At 42.9% G+C, this 13,891-nt stretch overlaps 1 protein-coding gene across 4 annotated transcripts in view; it reads right to left on the minus strand.

The window, feature by feature from the left end:
* The window catches only part of NPTN (neuroplastin), a 75,333-nt gene that overhangs the window by 1,260 nt on the left and 60,182 nt on the right, over positions 1–13,891 (minus strand). For 3 of the 4 annotated variants that reach the window (XM_043989366.1, XM_043989369.1, XM_043989368.1), the window contains 4 exons: positions 13,398–13,531; positions 7,889–8,162; positions 1,391–1,412; positions 393–467 (listed from right to left, as the gene is read on the minus strand). In XM_043989366.1, coding sequence (XP_043845301.1) covers positions 407–467; positions 1,391–1,412; positions 7,889–8,162; positions 13,398–13,531 — 491 coding nt within the window. In that variant the 3' untranslated portion in view covers positions 393–406. The remainder of the gene's footprint in view (positions 1–392; positions 468–1,390; positions 1,413–7,888; positions 8,163–13,397; positions 13,532–13,891) is intronic. The other variant, XM_043989367.1, reaches the window with a different exon arrangement.

Here is a 13,891-nt window from a genome sequence, read left to right on the forward strand (position 1 = left end):
AGAATTCTGGCATATCTGCTTATCCAGATGCTGTGCTATTATAGGGGACTTAGTGACAAAGTGCGAGGTGGTGGCCTCCAGGAATAATCCAGCCTGAGAATGGCATTGATTTTTGGTCATTTTCAATTTCCTTGAATAATGCTGCAAAATGTAGGCTGGAAAAACCTCAAAATGTTAACTGGAATGATGCATGCAAATATGGCACTCAACTCAGTTGGAAAGTGTTCCTTCTCAATTACTCAGATGGAAAGAACATTGTCTGCAATCCTAAAACGCTTCCAACTATGTATTCCCGCCATCTACCAAAGCAGCAGAACTTTGAGAACAAAGGTCAACAGATGTCAGTGCATTTGAATGTTACTGTGCAAATGTCTGAAGAAGGCCATACTTACATTGTAAGCAGTACTTAATTTGTGTTTCTCTGGCGCAAGTTTTTATCTTTGTGATTGTTGGTGGAGTTGGTTTTCCTTTGGAGGAAAAATTGCATCATGAGAATTAAATTCAAAGTCAGAAATTTTTTAAAATCTTAAACACATGGAAATACAGGAAACCTTTCACTTACTGCCATCCCTGGTGTAGTAAGAAGTATTACTGCACAGAACTCATAGATAATGCTTTTTGTAAGCTACTCTATTTCATTTGGCAGACCTTTTGACTCCCAAGACAGTATACAGCCATCTTTCACTGTTGTACTGTCAACTGTAAACTGACTCAGATAATCTTTCTAACTGCCCAATTTTACCAATGTTTTTAACATCTCCTTATAGACTGGGGGTGAGGGGCAGGGAAAAAGGGGTAGGTGGACTGAAAGTGCACTGAAGATCTTCTGTCTACCTTTCCCTTCCTTTCCCTACTTCCCAGGCACTCCATCCTCTGGCCATAAAACACCCCCAGCTTTCACCATTGCAGCAGTCTTTCTCCCTGAGGCAAGTCAGTTGAGCTGTATTATCAATCACATTTCACTAACCAATGCTCACATTATTTATTCCAGAGCTGAAAGGGGGCCTTAGAGATTCAGAGTTTCCCCTTCCTTATAAAGATGAAAGAGACTCAGAATCATGAAATGGTTTCCTATGCTACCAGTTTGGAATTTTGGAGTACATCAAATTTACCTAAAATGAACCCTATATACACCAAAATAATTAAGCTTATCTTAAAAAAAAAAAATTAACTGTATTGCATTTCCTGAGAATCAAAAGATCATCCATCTGGCCAGTGTTTAATCTAAGAATCATACACTGTAACATTCACTTTCATTCATAACCTTTCCTCCTCTTATTAGCACCCCTGCTATTCCAACTCACCCCACTTTATTTCACTGCAAATCCAAAAGAATTCAATTCCATTTTATCAGGTAATTACTAAGGCAAGCAATGGAGAAGGTACTTACATCGGTCCAGCTGGTTCGTCATCTGTAGTAGGTATTTCAGTTCAAATTTTGTTCAAAGATAAGGGAAGAAGAGAAACAGCGGAGTTAGAGTCTGTAGAGGACTTTTACCTGGACCGAAAATTACAACTGGCAAACTGGTCTATCCATAGCATTTATTAAAGGCCATTCCACTTGGTAGTGCAAAGGACTCATGGAGTTATTTTTCTGATTTCAAGTTTTTAATGGCAGGTGCGCTGTTTCAATGGTTTTCGTTAACACTTTGAATGCTTGTCATGAAAAACTGCAACTGTAGCGGACAGATAGCTGCAATACCATCACACTCATCTTGTCCCCAAGTTCCAGTGGTTCACTCTTAAACAGATGAGAAGACAAACCGACATTTCAGTTGTGAAATCCTGCTGCTTGTTTTCTTGAAATGATTGCAGCTTGGAGCCTGTCTTCCAATGTGGACGGACTCATATGTTCCCTATGGTTACAAACAAAGCTTTGCCTCCCCCAAGGGACAGTTCTTTTTCTCGATGTCTGCAATTATCCTGGCATCGTTAAAGTGGGGAATAAATGAGGTGGTGGAATAGGAAGCCACGACGGTGACGTGTGCCACTGGGAAATAAATGCTGCCCATGGCCAGCAGTGGGTAATGTGCACCTTCAAGAATGAAGGTCAAACGGTAGTGTCCCTCCTCTACCGAAAGGGCATGCTACAAAGAGAACCTGTGCTCTGCCTGTATCCTGGCCAAAACCAGAAATAAAAGCATCCAGTCATCTGAGTTTAGATGCCTTCTCACAAATTTATAAGATCCAATTAGCATTTGGTAATTACTACTTAGGTTGTTTTTGTTTTCTTGCTCCCTCTAAGGGTGACCAAGATGCCTCTAAAGCGGGAATGTAAAGAAATCCACAAAGGGGAGGGAACATTTATACAAACTTTTCTATTGGATATTCCATTTTATCATAAGTAAAATCAGATGGATTAAATGAAACAGAAGCATTTGGCTTCACTCAAGTCAAACTCTCAGCAGGATTCCACAAGGGGGCTCAGTGCACATGAAGCAGGTATGGAAATTACAGTCTCAGTGTAGGCATCTGCATGAGCACACACCAGGAGGAATGTCTGTCAGAAGGAGACATTGCTCCACCTGTACCTTCGAGGCAACAGAGAGGCAAAGCTACCGCCAGCACACAGTGACCGGAGCAAAAAAATAAAGAACTGACCACAGACCAACAACTCAGCAGCCAAACAACAGGCTAGCGACACCCCCGGTGTCCACAGGAGTCCATCACTAGCAACGTTACGCTCACTATCCAAAAAACGGGAACAGAGAAAAAAACTAGGACAACCGAGAGACATCCATGTGCTGTATATGCAGTGGGGATATACAGAGACACACTACGTACTGAGACATAAAGCACAGACTAAATCTTCCCCTCACAAACATCTTTCAATTCCCACCATCACGTCCAAGCCAAATATGCTACATGCTAGGAACAAGGCACTGCTGAAACTTGTGAATGGAGAATAAGACGCCAGCAAGTTAATTAATATTTTTAGTGAATGCTCTAGCAGGGCCATCTAAAAACCCCAAATGCTAGCACCAGATCTTAGATTTAAGAACATCAGCACCCTGGCTACCAAACTGGAAAGAAAACAAGAAAAACAAAACAAAAACAATGTAGTCTGGCAGTCACTGCCCTAAGAGCTTCCCCTCAACATGACAAAGTGTGATTCTTTGGTATAAGTTTAATGATGCCATTCTGTAGCTGAACAGGCTTCTAACGTGCAAAGGACTGCATGGAGGTAGGCGTTTTAGCAATGATGAAGCAGTGTGGGTGCTGTGCCTGTGAGTGGGAGCAGTTGTTATTCATTCTAACTTCTAAACCTGGTGAACTCCTCCCCTGCCTCCCCCAAAGTTCACTTGCACATTCTTTTCTAGAGGTTCAAAAGAACAAAGGAAAAAAGCACTGCACTTCTACCCTGCTGGTCTGAACCACTAACTGCAGCCAACATACCCACAAGTACAGTACGGACAAAAAAGGGACTTAACCCCTAATGAGGAATTCAGGGGACAGGAAGAAAACAGAAATATGGGGGGGGGGGGAAGGAACAGAAATTAAAAAAAAAATTAAACAGCAAACTGAAATCCAAATTAGTTGTGAACGTGAATGAGGTAAACTTGAAGAAGTGTTAACATCATGAACTGTGCATCGTATAGACTGAAGCGGAGAGTAAACAAACTCCAAAGCATGCAGATCGCTCACTTACCACCATTTTTAAGGGTGTGATGCAATTGAGGGGGGAAAAAAAAGAAGTCATAGTAACCGACAAATATCAACATCACCCCAAACCCTTGGGCTTATTTATGACTGTTCTGTCACACTCACTATTACTTACAGCTACTGGTCAGATGCGAGTATTGGTGAGGATGGAAACAACACGTGTGTGTGTGTGTGTGTGTGTGTGTGTGTGTGTGTGTTCTAATCTACAGTGAAATCCTGGGTAGGACAGCTGAAAACTATGAGTCATCCTGAATGTACAGTCTTTCCAAATGAATGCATTAAACCCTCACTTCTCCAGGGTTTTCCTTGTAATCTGGAGAAGGATCTGCAGGTGCTCGGCGAATCCCATTTTATATAACACAAAACTACCTTCAGGCAAACGGAATTTAAAGAAAAGGACTTCAGAAATCACTCTCTAGTCAGTACTTCAACATTACCATTAGATTTTAGAATGAGTTACAGAAGGTTTGATTTTAATATTTCATTAAGATTCATCCCTTACTAGCTTTTCCTCACTTAACTTGGATTTCTGTTCATGTTAGAGGGAGGAACATTCCACCAGAGCATAACACGCTAATATATGTCTAGGAGATAGAATAGGACAGTGGCTGCTTTCATTTCATCTGATCTCAGATCTGTGGCATAAAATCCAAGCAAGCCGGTTTGAACTTGTACTTTCAGTTACTTTCTTTTCTTTTTCTATGAGCTGTTTCATTACTGACCCACTTGTTTTCTAGTTAAAGAAAACTGAATATACATTTTTGAGATCACTTAAAGGAAGCTTTTTGCTTTCAGGCCTTCTATAGAAGTTCAAATGGAATATGATCTTTATGTTTAAAATGATAAATAGGCCTGGGAGTTAAAGCATTTCCCAATATCAAAATGGTTCTAGAATCCTGAATGTATCTGAGCCAAATTACAATTCGGAATACTCTGTTAAAATCGCAAAAGACCCTTTCTGTTGGATTATAATTTTTTTGAACTCCTCCATCCTCCCAACCTCAAGCTTCCCTTTGCTTCAGTATCTTCAAAATCACTGAAATGGATGAAAGCATCCCGTAACAGTTCCCAAGATGTACTTTTTCCAAGGTGAGGCACTAAAAGCATCAGTCACTCTCATAATCTCTCAAACTGTGATGCAACCCAGCAGGAACAATTTAAAATTACATATTCATGGAACAGTGTGTGTCTGTATCTGGCACCAAAATGAAACTGCATCTCCCCTTCCTCCCCCTTCCCCTAGTATTTAACTTCTAACCTTTTCTAGTTATTCAAAGCCAGATTCAGACAAGATGTTTGAGATCCTTTTCACGTCCCAATCAGCCCTTATAACATTTTCTCAGGGTCTACAGAAGGGCAAAATTTCTAAAGGTACGCTAACCTACTAAGGTAATCCATTCCAAAGGAAACACACGTCATGGGGTCTAGAGATAATTTAACCCTTTCTCAGCGAGGGGATCCAGTGAGAAAACGACCTTGGTATTTTTGGCTGCAGGATTGATAGCCACCTCCCACTCCCAGGGCATCACTTACATAAGATTTTAAAGCAATTTTATCAAAAGTGGAACATTAGAAGAAAAATAATTATTCCACTCTGCTTTGGATAGTGCTATACCAGCATTTGTTTTTCAAGCTAGAGGACTGGGATATCAAGAACTGGTGGGCTGAACAAGATGTGAATAATCAGTAAAGAGTTCACATGCCCAAAAAAAGCAGTGAGTCTGAAATGGAACGTAGGCATATCTTGGTAATAAAGCACCCATCTGGCAGAGAACAATCACGTCAGGTCTATAAAAAGATTTCTGTTCCCATAATGGTATCTAAGAAGCCAATACAGAGCGAGAAGGATGCCCCAAAGGTGTGCGCTGATTGGCCTGGAAACTCAATCTTAAAGCAGGTATAATTAACTCCTTCCATCCACTCCAAAGATTAACCACCTGGGGGGGAGTGGGGGGTAGGGAATAATGTCTGATAAATTTAAGAAGCTTTGTATGGGGCTGAGAAGAGTGTGTAGGGAGGGGAAAGGCACTGAAAAATGAAAAGAAACAACAGAACCAGGGAAATGGTTGCGATAAAAGGTTCACAAGGTTTAGGAAGAGAATATGGGAGATGGTGAAAAGGAAATGATAGGGGCAGCAATGTAAGAGTGGAAAGCAAAACCTGCACGGTGCTTGCTGCTGGAATGAGGAGTGAGGAAAGGATGCACACCACAGGAAGGTGAGCATTTTATCTTTTTATCCATGTGGGAGGCCAAGAAAGGAAGAGCTGCTGGCTTGGCCACGCCCTTCCTTCAGGTGCTCACACACTTACCCCAGAGGCAGGGAGGTAGATAGGCAGGCAGACAGAGGGCTCCTTTTAAGAAGGGCTTATTCATTTAAAGCTAAATTACTCTTGTGACAAACCAAGGTTCTTCTGAGTGGCTGAGTGGGCTTGCTGGCCAAAGATGTCTCTTGCAAAGAGCTTTTCTCCAAAGCTCTCATCATTTGAGTCTGACAAATGAGGTCTTTTTAAAAGTGGCTGGCTTCCCCAGTTGGCTACATTTCCTAATGCCATCACTACTCAACAGCCCTCAAGCCTACTTGATTCTTTTCACAGGCCTGGCTGTTAGTTAAGGTGATTAATGACTTCCCAAACAAGTCCAGGAATTGAGGAAAATCATGTGGTTAAGCTTGCTGCAAGGCAGGCACGACTACAAAACCTCATGGAATACAACTGGGTGAGGCATAACTGCCCTCCAAAAAGCCAACAGTAAAAATGACAGCAAAACTCAAGGCCCCTGCTTGTGTCCTCAAGTGCAGCCTGTCAACTTGAGCCTACACTGCACGGCAGAATCCAAGGGCATTAGGATTGCAGAGGAACATGTACTTAATAAGTCTTTTCACCTCAAAGAGCAGCAGCTCCACTGGCCAAGCAGGAGAGAGGCCAAGATCCCAGGGGCCAATGCAATGTCACCATGACGGTGACTCCCCTGCAAATCTATGCTCAGTTTATTATGAATGGACATCAGAGGAAAGACTGCTCAAGTTTGCAAAATAGCCCGCAGCAATGGAGCTGACAGCAAGAACCCCCTCAATCTCAGATTTTCATTCTACTTAATTCATTCCAAATAACTCACATCCAGACTCAACCATTTGATGTCCCATGAACAAAAGCGTTTTGGGGTAGTGCTCCTTGTGTACCAGAGTCAAAGGCTCCAGCCTGGAGCAAATTTAGCTGTACTAGAGCCACATCTGATGGGCTCAACAACTGACCTCCAAAATGGCCCCCATCAATGGTCTGTTTCCCAGATACTTCAGAGATGCACAGACCCGTGCCTTTGACTCTGGGTAGAACCTGAACCTGGGATTCACATCCTATCCCCAAATAGGCAAGAAGCCTCCGAGAGCCATTGTAGGCAAAGGCACCACTGCCAGCTGAATTCTCATGCTTTTCTGCCATCCCACTCGACAGAAGGGAGACTTTAGATGATCTGAGGAACGGCACAGGGTGAGGAGAGGAAGGAGAGACAGTCAGAGGCCTCCATCAATCAGTATTCCTCCTACTGGTTTTAATGAGGCTTAGGCTTGGAGAAGCACTGTCTATCTAAGTCATCTCCAAAGCCCAGCCAGCTTCTTGGCAATGAGTGTTTAGGTGTTCAGCAATCTCCCTGCACTCTACTACTCTTATCCAGGGGGTTGAAGATGGAAGGTTTAATTAGCAAGTGATTACAAAGGAGGGGAGGGGAGGGGAGGGGAGCCTTGAAAAACACTTCAGAGTTTTCTACCAAAGGAGATACAAAAATCACATGGCTCTAATAGTTCCTCAATGAAGAGTCAGACTGTGTTAGAGAAATCCCTGAGAAGAGAAGATGAATCTTAGCTCTGACAAGGTCTAGGTGGCCAAAGACTTTGGGGTCAGTCCTAGACAAAGCTTAAGGGTTTCTCAGGTTCCAGTCTGTCCTACCAGTATCTATGAATGATGAGATAGAGAACAGAAAACAGAATTGCTACCATTCTCCAGTGGGTGAGAAGTTCAGAATTGATAAGAGCTCCCAGACAAAACTACAGCTATGACAATAACTCTAAATAGCCAACATGGAAAAATATACAGGATTATTCTTTCACTTGGGGAAAAACAAACCACAGCCTTCTTCCATCTTGGATCCTGAGGTCCGATGAACCCTCAAAACTACTATACCCCAAGAATAAACCCCAAAGTTACAGCTGTGTTCTGGAAATGCTCTTACCGTCTGGAACCTCATCGGGCCTCTTCCTCTTTTCATATATCACAATGATCACCACAAGAATGATGATTTCAGCCAAGATCCCCAGGAAGGGCCAGAGTGGGGCCAGGTGGCTCCGCACTCTCAGGACAGTGACGAAGGAGTCTGAGCCTATGGCATTGGTAGCATTACACTCATACTCGCCAGGATCTTCAGTAATTTGGAGGTTAATGATGTTCAGCTCTGTGTAATTTTCCTTGTTGATGATGAAGAATCTGCCAGAGGTGTTGACTAAGTCCTGTGCTCAGGGGCAGAAGAAGTGAGGGTAAACAAGGGTCAGGGTGGGTAAGCCAGTGCCCTGTTGCATTTGAAACATGTCAGTTCACTCAGAAGTAGAAAACCTCATGACCCAGGACCCAAACTCTCTCCACAGGATAAAGCTATGGCCAGGATGTGTCTCAAATGAGACTACGGAAAAGCTTGGCCCCAAACCGTACACTGTTTCATGTCTAAGAGGAAACCGTCCAGTAGGGCCTGGATGAAGGAGCCTTTTGGACCAGCAGCCAGTGCCCAACGGCTGGTGGATCCCGGAGAATATTTACTCCCAGCTTCATCCACTCAGTCCTTGATGTGTTCTAGGAAATCTCCACAAGCAAAATCTCTCTTAATCAAATGCTAAGACATTTGAGTCAAAGGTCCTTCCAACCCAACTCCCTCTTCCCTTGGCTCCAGTGGCCCAGTTCCTTTGTCATATGACCTTTTCTCCATCTTCTCATCTTTTCTCTCTCTCGAGCTACTGTTTCCTCCTCTCCTTTTACCTATAAATCTACTTCGGGATTTCCCAGTCTTTTTTCTTTAAGACGTCAGTGACTGTTATTTCTCTCTCAGGTGAACATCTCTCTGCTTCATTCCCAAGTGTCCAGTAACATAAGTAGTTTTCATGGCTGCCTCTATGTTGTCAACTATCCTGAACTGCCTGCAGTCTGTCAGCCATGCTCAATGTGCTACTGAAAGCTCTCTGCAAGGCTACCAATAACTCCCTTCAGACTCATCCTTCTCAGCCCTTGTGAACTATCTGACACTGCTGACCACTACACTTCCTCCTTAATAAAAAGTCACAGATAAGAGAGCTAGATGGGACCTCAGGTCATCCAGTCAAAACCCCTTGCTTTTCAGATGAGGAAACTATAAATGCCTCTGTTAAGGTCACACAGGTAAGTGGCAGAGGTGGGATTTGAACCTAGGTTCTCTGACCTCAAATACCATGCTCCAAGCACTGTATGCCTCCCTTTCAATTAACAAGTGTCATTAATTAAGTACCAACGAGATGTTAGATGCTAGGGATACAAAGAGAAAGAATAAAACAATCCCTACTTGTCAAGAGGTGACATCCCAATGAGGAGACAATATATTCATACATAAGTATATATCAAATATAAAGAGAACAAATACAATTAAAAATACAAGATGGAATGAGGGAGAAGACAGTAGCAGGGATCAGTAAAGGCTTCATATAAAAGGTGGTGACTGAGCTCAACCTTGAAGGAAGAAAGGGAGCCTAGGAAGTGGTGGCAAGGAGGGAACACATTCCAGGCATTGGGGGACAGCCAGGGCAAAGGCACTCAGCTTCCATCATGCTACTGGGTTCTGCTCACTCCTTGGATGGTTCTCCTTCTACCTACAGCTCCTAAGTATGGGCAACCCTTGTCTCTTTCGACTTCATTCACTCACTTCTTCGGTGCAAGAAACTCCAGAATCATTTTCTATCTGAGCTTCAGTTCTGCCTTTCTAAATCCCCACAATGGATCCCAACCTGACTATCCCACTGCGCCTCAAATTCAGCATTCCAGTGATCTAACCTAGACATTTGAGATTCTCATCTCCCTCACTCCCAACATTTAATCAAATTCTAACTCCTGTCCATTTTTCCTTTACAATCTCTTCTTTGTACTCACACCACCCTAATGCAAGACCTGATCACCTGTCATCTGAACCATTATGAGAAACTCCTAACTACCCTCCATGCTACCGGCCTTTCTCTGCGCAATAACTGCTGCCAAAATAATTACAGTTACTTGTTATCGATGCTCTGGAAACCCAGAGAAAATTGGAGGCAGAAGAGAGCACTCTTACTTTTCATAAGTAAGCACTAACTGGCCTAAAAAAAATCTCAACTTAAAAGAACTATGGAGTCTGAATGCAGACTGAAGCATACTATTTTCCCCTTTGTTGTTGCTTTTTTGTTATTTTGTTCTTGTTTATTCTTTCTTGCAGTTTTTCCCTTTTGCTCTGATTAATGTGGAAATGTTTAACATAATAGTAATGTATAACCTATATCAAACTGCTTGCTGGTCTCAGGAGAGGGGAGGGAAGGGAGGGTGGAAGAAAAATTTGGAACTCAAAAAAATCCTCACATGTAATTGAGAAAAATTAAAAATTTTTAAAAAACAAAATCTCGGGGCAGCTAGATGGCGTAGTGGTTAAGGCACCGGCCCTGGATTCAGGAATACCTGAGTTCAAATCTGGCCTCAGACACTTGATACTTACTAACTGTGTGACCCTGGGCAAGTCACTTAACCCCCATTGCCTAAAAAAACAAAAAACAAAATCTCTTCTTTTCTTCCTTCCTCTGCTTCAGAATATTTTGTCTGACTGATTCACACTTTCCAAGGCAGGGGAAGTAATAAGATGGTTTAAAGGGGCAGCTAGGTGGTACAGTAGATAGAGCACCGGCCCTGGAGTCAGGAGTACCTGAGTTCAAATCCGGCCTCAGACACTTAATACTTATTACCCTGGGCAAGTCACTTAACCCCAATTGCCTCACTTAAAAAAAAAAAAAAAGATGGTTTAAATTGGTGTGGGGTCATTTTTAGCTATGTTGAGAAAAAGGGGAGGATCAAAGAAGGTCTAGGACTTGCTTGAGTTGGCTGATAATAATCGATGACTGAGAAAGCAGAACACTAACTCTGAATTTTGCTTCTTGGTTCTCTTCCAAGAAACATGATCTTTGGACATGGGGTAGTAGAGCAAAAAGGGCTACAAAGGAGCAAAGCAAGACAGGCGAGCAGATGGACAACATCCAGCTATCTTCAGGAGGTCAAGTCACCAGGTTCTGACAAGCCATCCTTGAGTGGGCCCTTCAGAAATGAGCAGATGTGATTTCTGAGCTCGGAAAGCTTGAAGAAGGGGAAGTGCACTGCATGAAAGGTCAGCAGTGACCCAGTTTCCAAAAAAACCAGCAAGCTTGCCTTCAATTCCTGAGAACATTCTAGAATACATTTCAGGGAATGGTTTGTGAGCACTTACTGAAGAGGAGAAACAGTGATAACTAAAGAATTAGAAATGGCTGCCGGGGAAGCAAGGCAGGCCAGGCTGGCTTCATTTCCCATTTGGACTCTGCAGAAACTCATCTGGTAAATTAGGAAAATGTAGATATATTACTATGACTTCAGCAAAGTTTTTGACAGTCTTATGCTATCATCATGGGCAAGATTTATATAATGAAGAGGATCTGAAATTGATTAAAGTCTAGCCTTTAGGGGCAGCTAGGTGGCTCAGTGGATAGAGCACTGGCTCTGGAGTCAGGAGAACCTGAGTTCAAATCCGGCCTCAGACACTTAACACTTACTAGCTGTGTGACCCTGGGCAAATCACTTAACCCCAATTGCCTCACTAAAAAAAAAAACAAAACAAAAAAACAAACACACAACAACAACAACAACAAAAAGTCTAGCCTTTAAAAATGGACATACCCATCTCTAGGCGATGAATTCAGGCTATTCAATATTTTTATCAATTACTCAATAGAAAAAAAAAAAGTTGTGCCTGTCCAATGTGCAGCAAGTTGCCCAATAACATCACGACAGGCTAGAATGATGGGGCCCAAATCAAATAAGACATAATTTAATATCATAAATAAAAAGTCCTACACTTAGATTTTTAAAAAACCAACAAGATGAAGGGGCTATTGGGTAGATATGAGAGGGAGGATGAAAAGGATCTAGGGTTGTGGTAGACTGATGGCTCAATCAATATGGGTCAAGTGTCAACATGGCAGCCTAAAAACCCAAGGCTTGGGGGCAGCTAGGTGGTTCAGTGGATAAAGCACTGGCCCTGGATTCAGAAGGACCTGAGTTCAAATCTGGCCTCAGACACTTGACACTTACTAGCTGTGTGACCCTAGGCAACTCACTTAACCCCCACTGCCCCACCAAAAAAACAAAAAACAAAAAACAAAAACAAAAACAAAAACAACCCAAGGCTTAATTAATAGACACATCATAAACCAGAACAAGTAAATGGTTAGGTCTGTTCTGGTGTTCCCCAGTCTGGCCACATCTGGATTATTGGATTCAGTTTTGTGTACATAACACATTTTAGAAAGACAGGTAGCAGTGTGTCCAGAAGGCAACAAGGAAGGCATAGAGGACCAGAAAACATCTGTTGTATTTTTAGTTCCTCTGTTTGGCATCAAAAGCTCTTCATACTTGGCTCCAACCTCCCTTTCACATAAAAGCAGGGGTTCATGTATGGATTTCAGGGGATCCAAGAATGTAGATGGGAAAACATATCTTTGCTTTCACTAACCTCTAACTGAAACTCAGCATTTCCTTCAATTAAAATGATTCTGAGAAGTGATCCATGGCTTCACAAACTGCCAAAGGGGTCCATGATACCAAAAATGGTTACAAACTCCTGCTTATCTAAAGTATGGTCAAACTGGCCTTCCTGCTTCTGCCCTTGGGAGCGTTGTCCCTCACACCTGCATTGTCCTCCACCTCTGAGAATCCCTAGCTTCCTTCACAGCTCAGCACAAGCGCCACCTCCTACGTGGGTCATTTAGCAATCGACTGCAGCTGCCAGTGCCCCCACCAGGCACCAGGTCTTTATTTTGTGTGTGCCTACAGACTGCCTCCCCTGACAGAAGGCAACCTACTTGAGGGCAGAGGCGGCCTTATGTTTACCTTGGTCTCCCCAGCACAAAACCACGTCATCAATACCTGATGACTGACTGACTTTGCTTGGAGAAGAGACATCACAGCTGTGATGAAGTGTCTGAGAAGGGTCACCTTGGGATGGAAGGATTAGGCCGGTCCTGCCAGGCCACACAGGGGGTTGCAAACAGGCAGACTTAGATTTGACGGCGGTAAAATTCTCCTAATGTGGAAGAGCCATACAAAGTAGATGAGGCCTTTTCTAGGGTGCTGTGGAATCCTCCTCATTGGAGATCTCCAGGAGAAGCCTGTGTGACAGCTTATTAGACTGTGAACTCCCTGAGGGCAAGGACTGTCTTTTGTCTTTCTTTGTATTCCCCATTTTAGCACAGTGCGTGGCACACAGAAGACACTTAATAAATGCTTATTGGCTGACTAATCAGATACATGTTGGAATAGACTTCTCTTAGATTCTGTGATTTGGGAGATAAGGAAGTCAGCTACAATTGGCACACACACAAATTCTGTGTGTCTCCAGACTGCTAGACGACCACTGTACTAGCATCCCAAAGTATTGAGAACTTAACTCCATCACTCACCACGAACACACCATTTTCCTTCTTTCGCCACACCCAGTCTGGATAAGGGTATCCAACTGACTTGCAGTACATAAGTGCCTCTTGCCCTTCATTCTTGTTCTCACTTCTTTTGTGGCCAGTAATCTCAGGCAGAGCTGTAAAACAAAGATGGCTTTAAAAGATATTGCTAATTTGGAATTATGCCCAAAGGGCGATAAAGCTGTGCATACCCTTTGACCCAGCAATACCACTTTTGGGTCTTTTTCCCAAAGAGATCATGGAAGGGGGAAAGGGACCCACATGTACAAAAATATTTATAACTGCTCTTTGCGTGGTGGCAAGAAATTGGAAGTTGAGGGGGTGCCCATCAATTGGGGAATGGCTGGACAAGTTGTGGTATATGAATGTAATGGAATACTATTGTGCTATAAGAAATGATGAGCAGGAGGAGTTCAGAGAAACCTGGAGGGTCTTGCGTGGGCTGATGATGAGTGAGATGAGCAGAACCAGAAGAA

The sequence above is a fragment of the Dromiciops gliroides genome, chromosome 2 (genome assembly GCF_019393635.1).
Source record: "Dromiciops gliroides isolate mDroGli1 chromosome 2, mDroGli1.pri, whole genome shotgun sequence".
In the NCBI taxonomy this organism is placed as follows: Eukaryota; Metazoa; Chordata; class Mammalia; order Microbiotheria; family Microbiotheriidae; genus Dromiciops; species Dromiciops gliroides.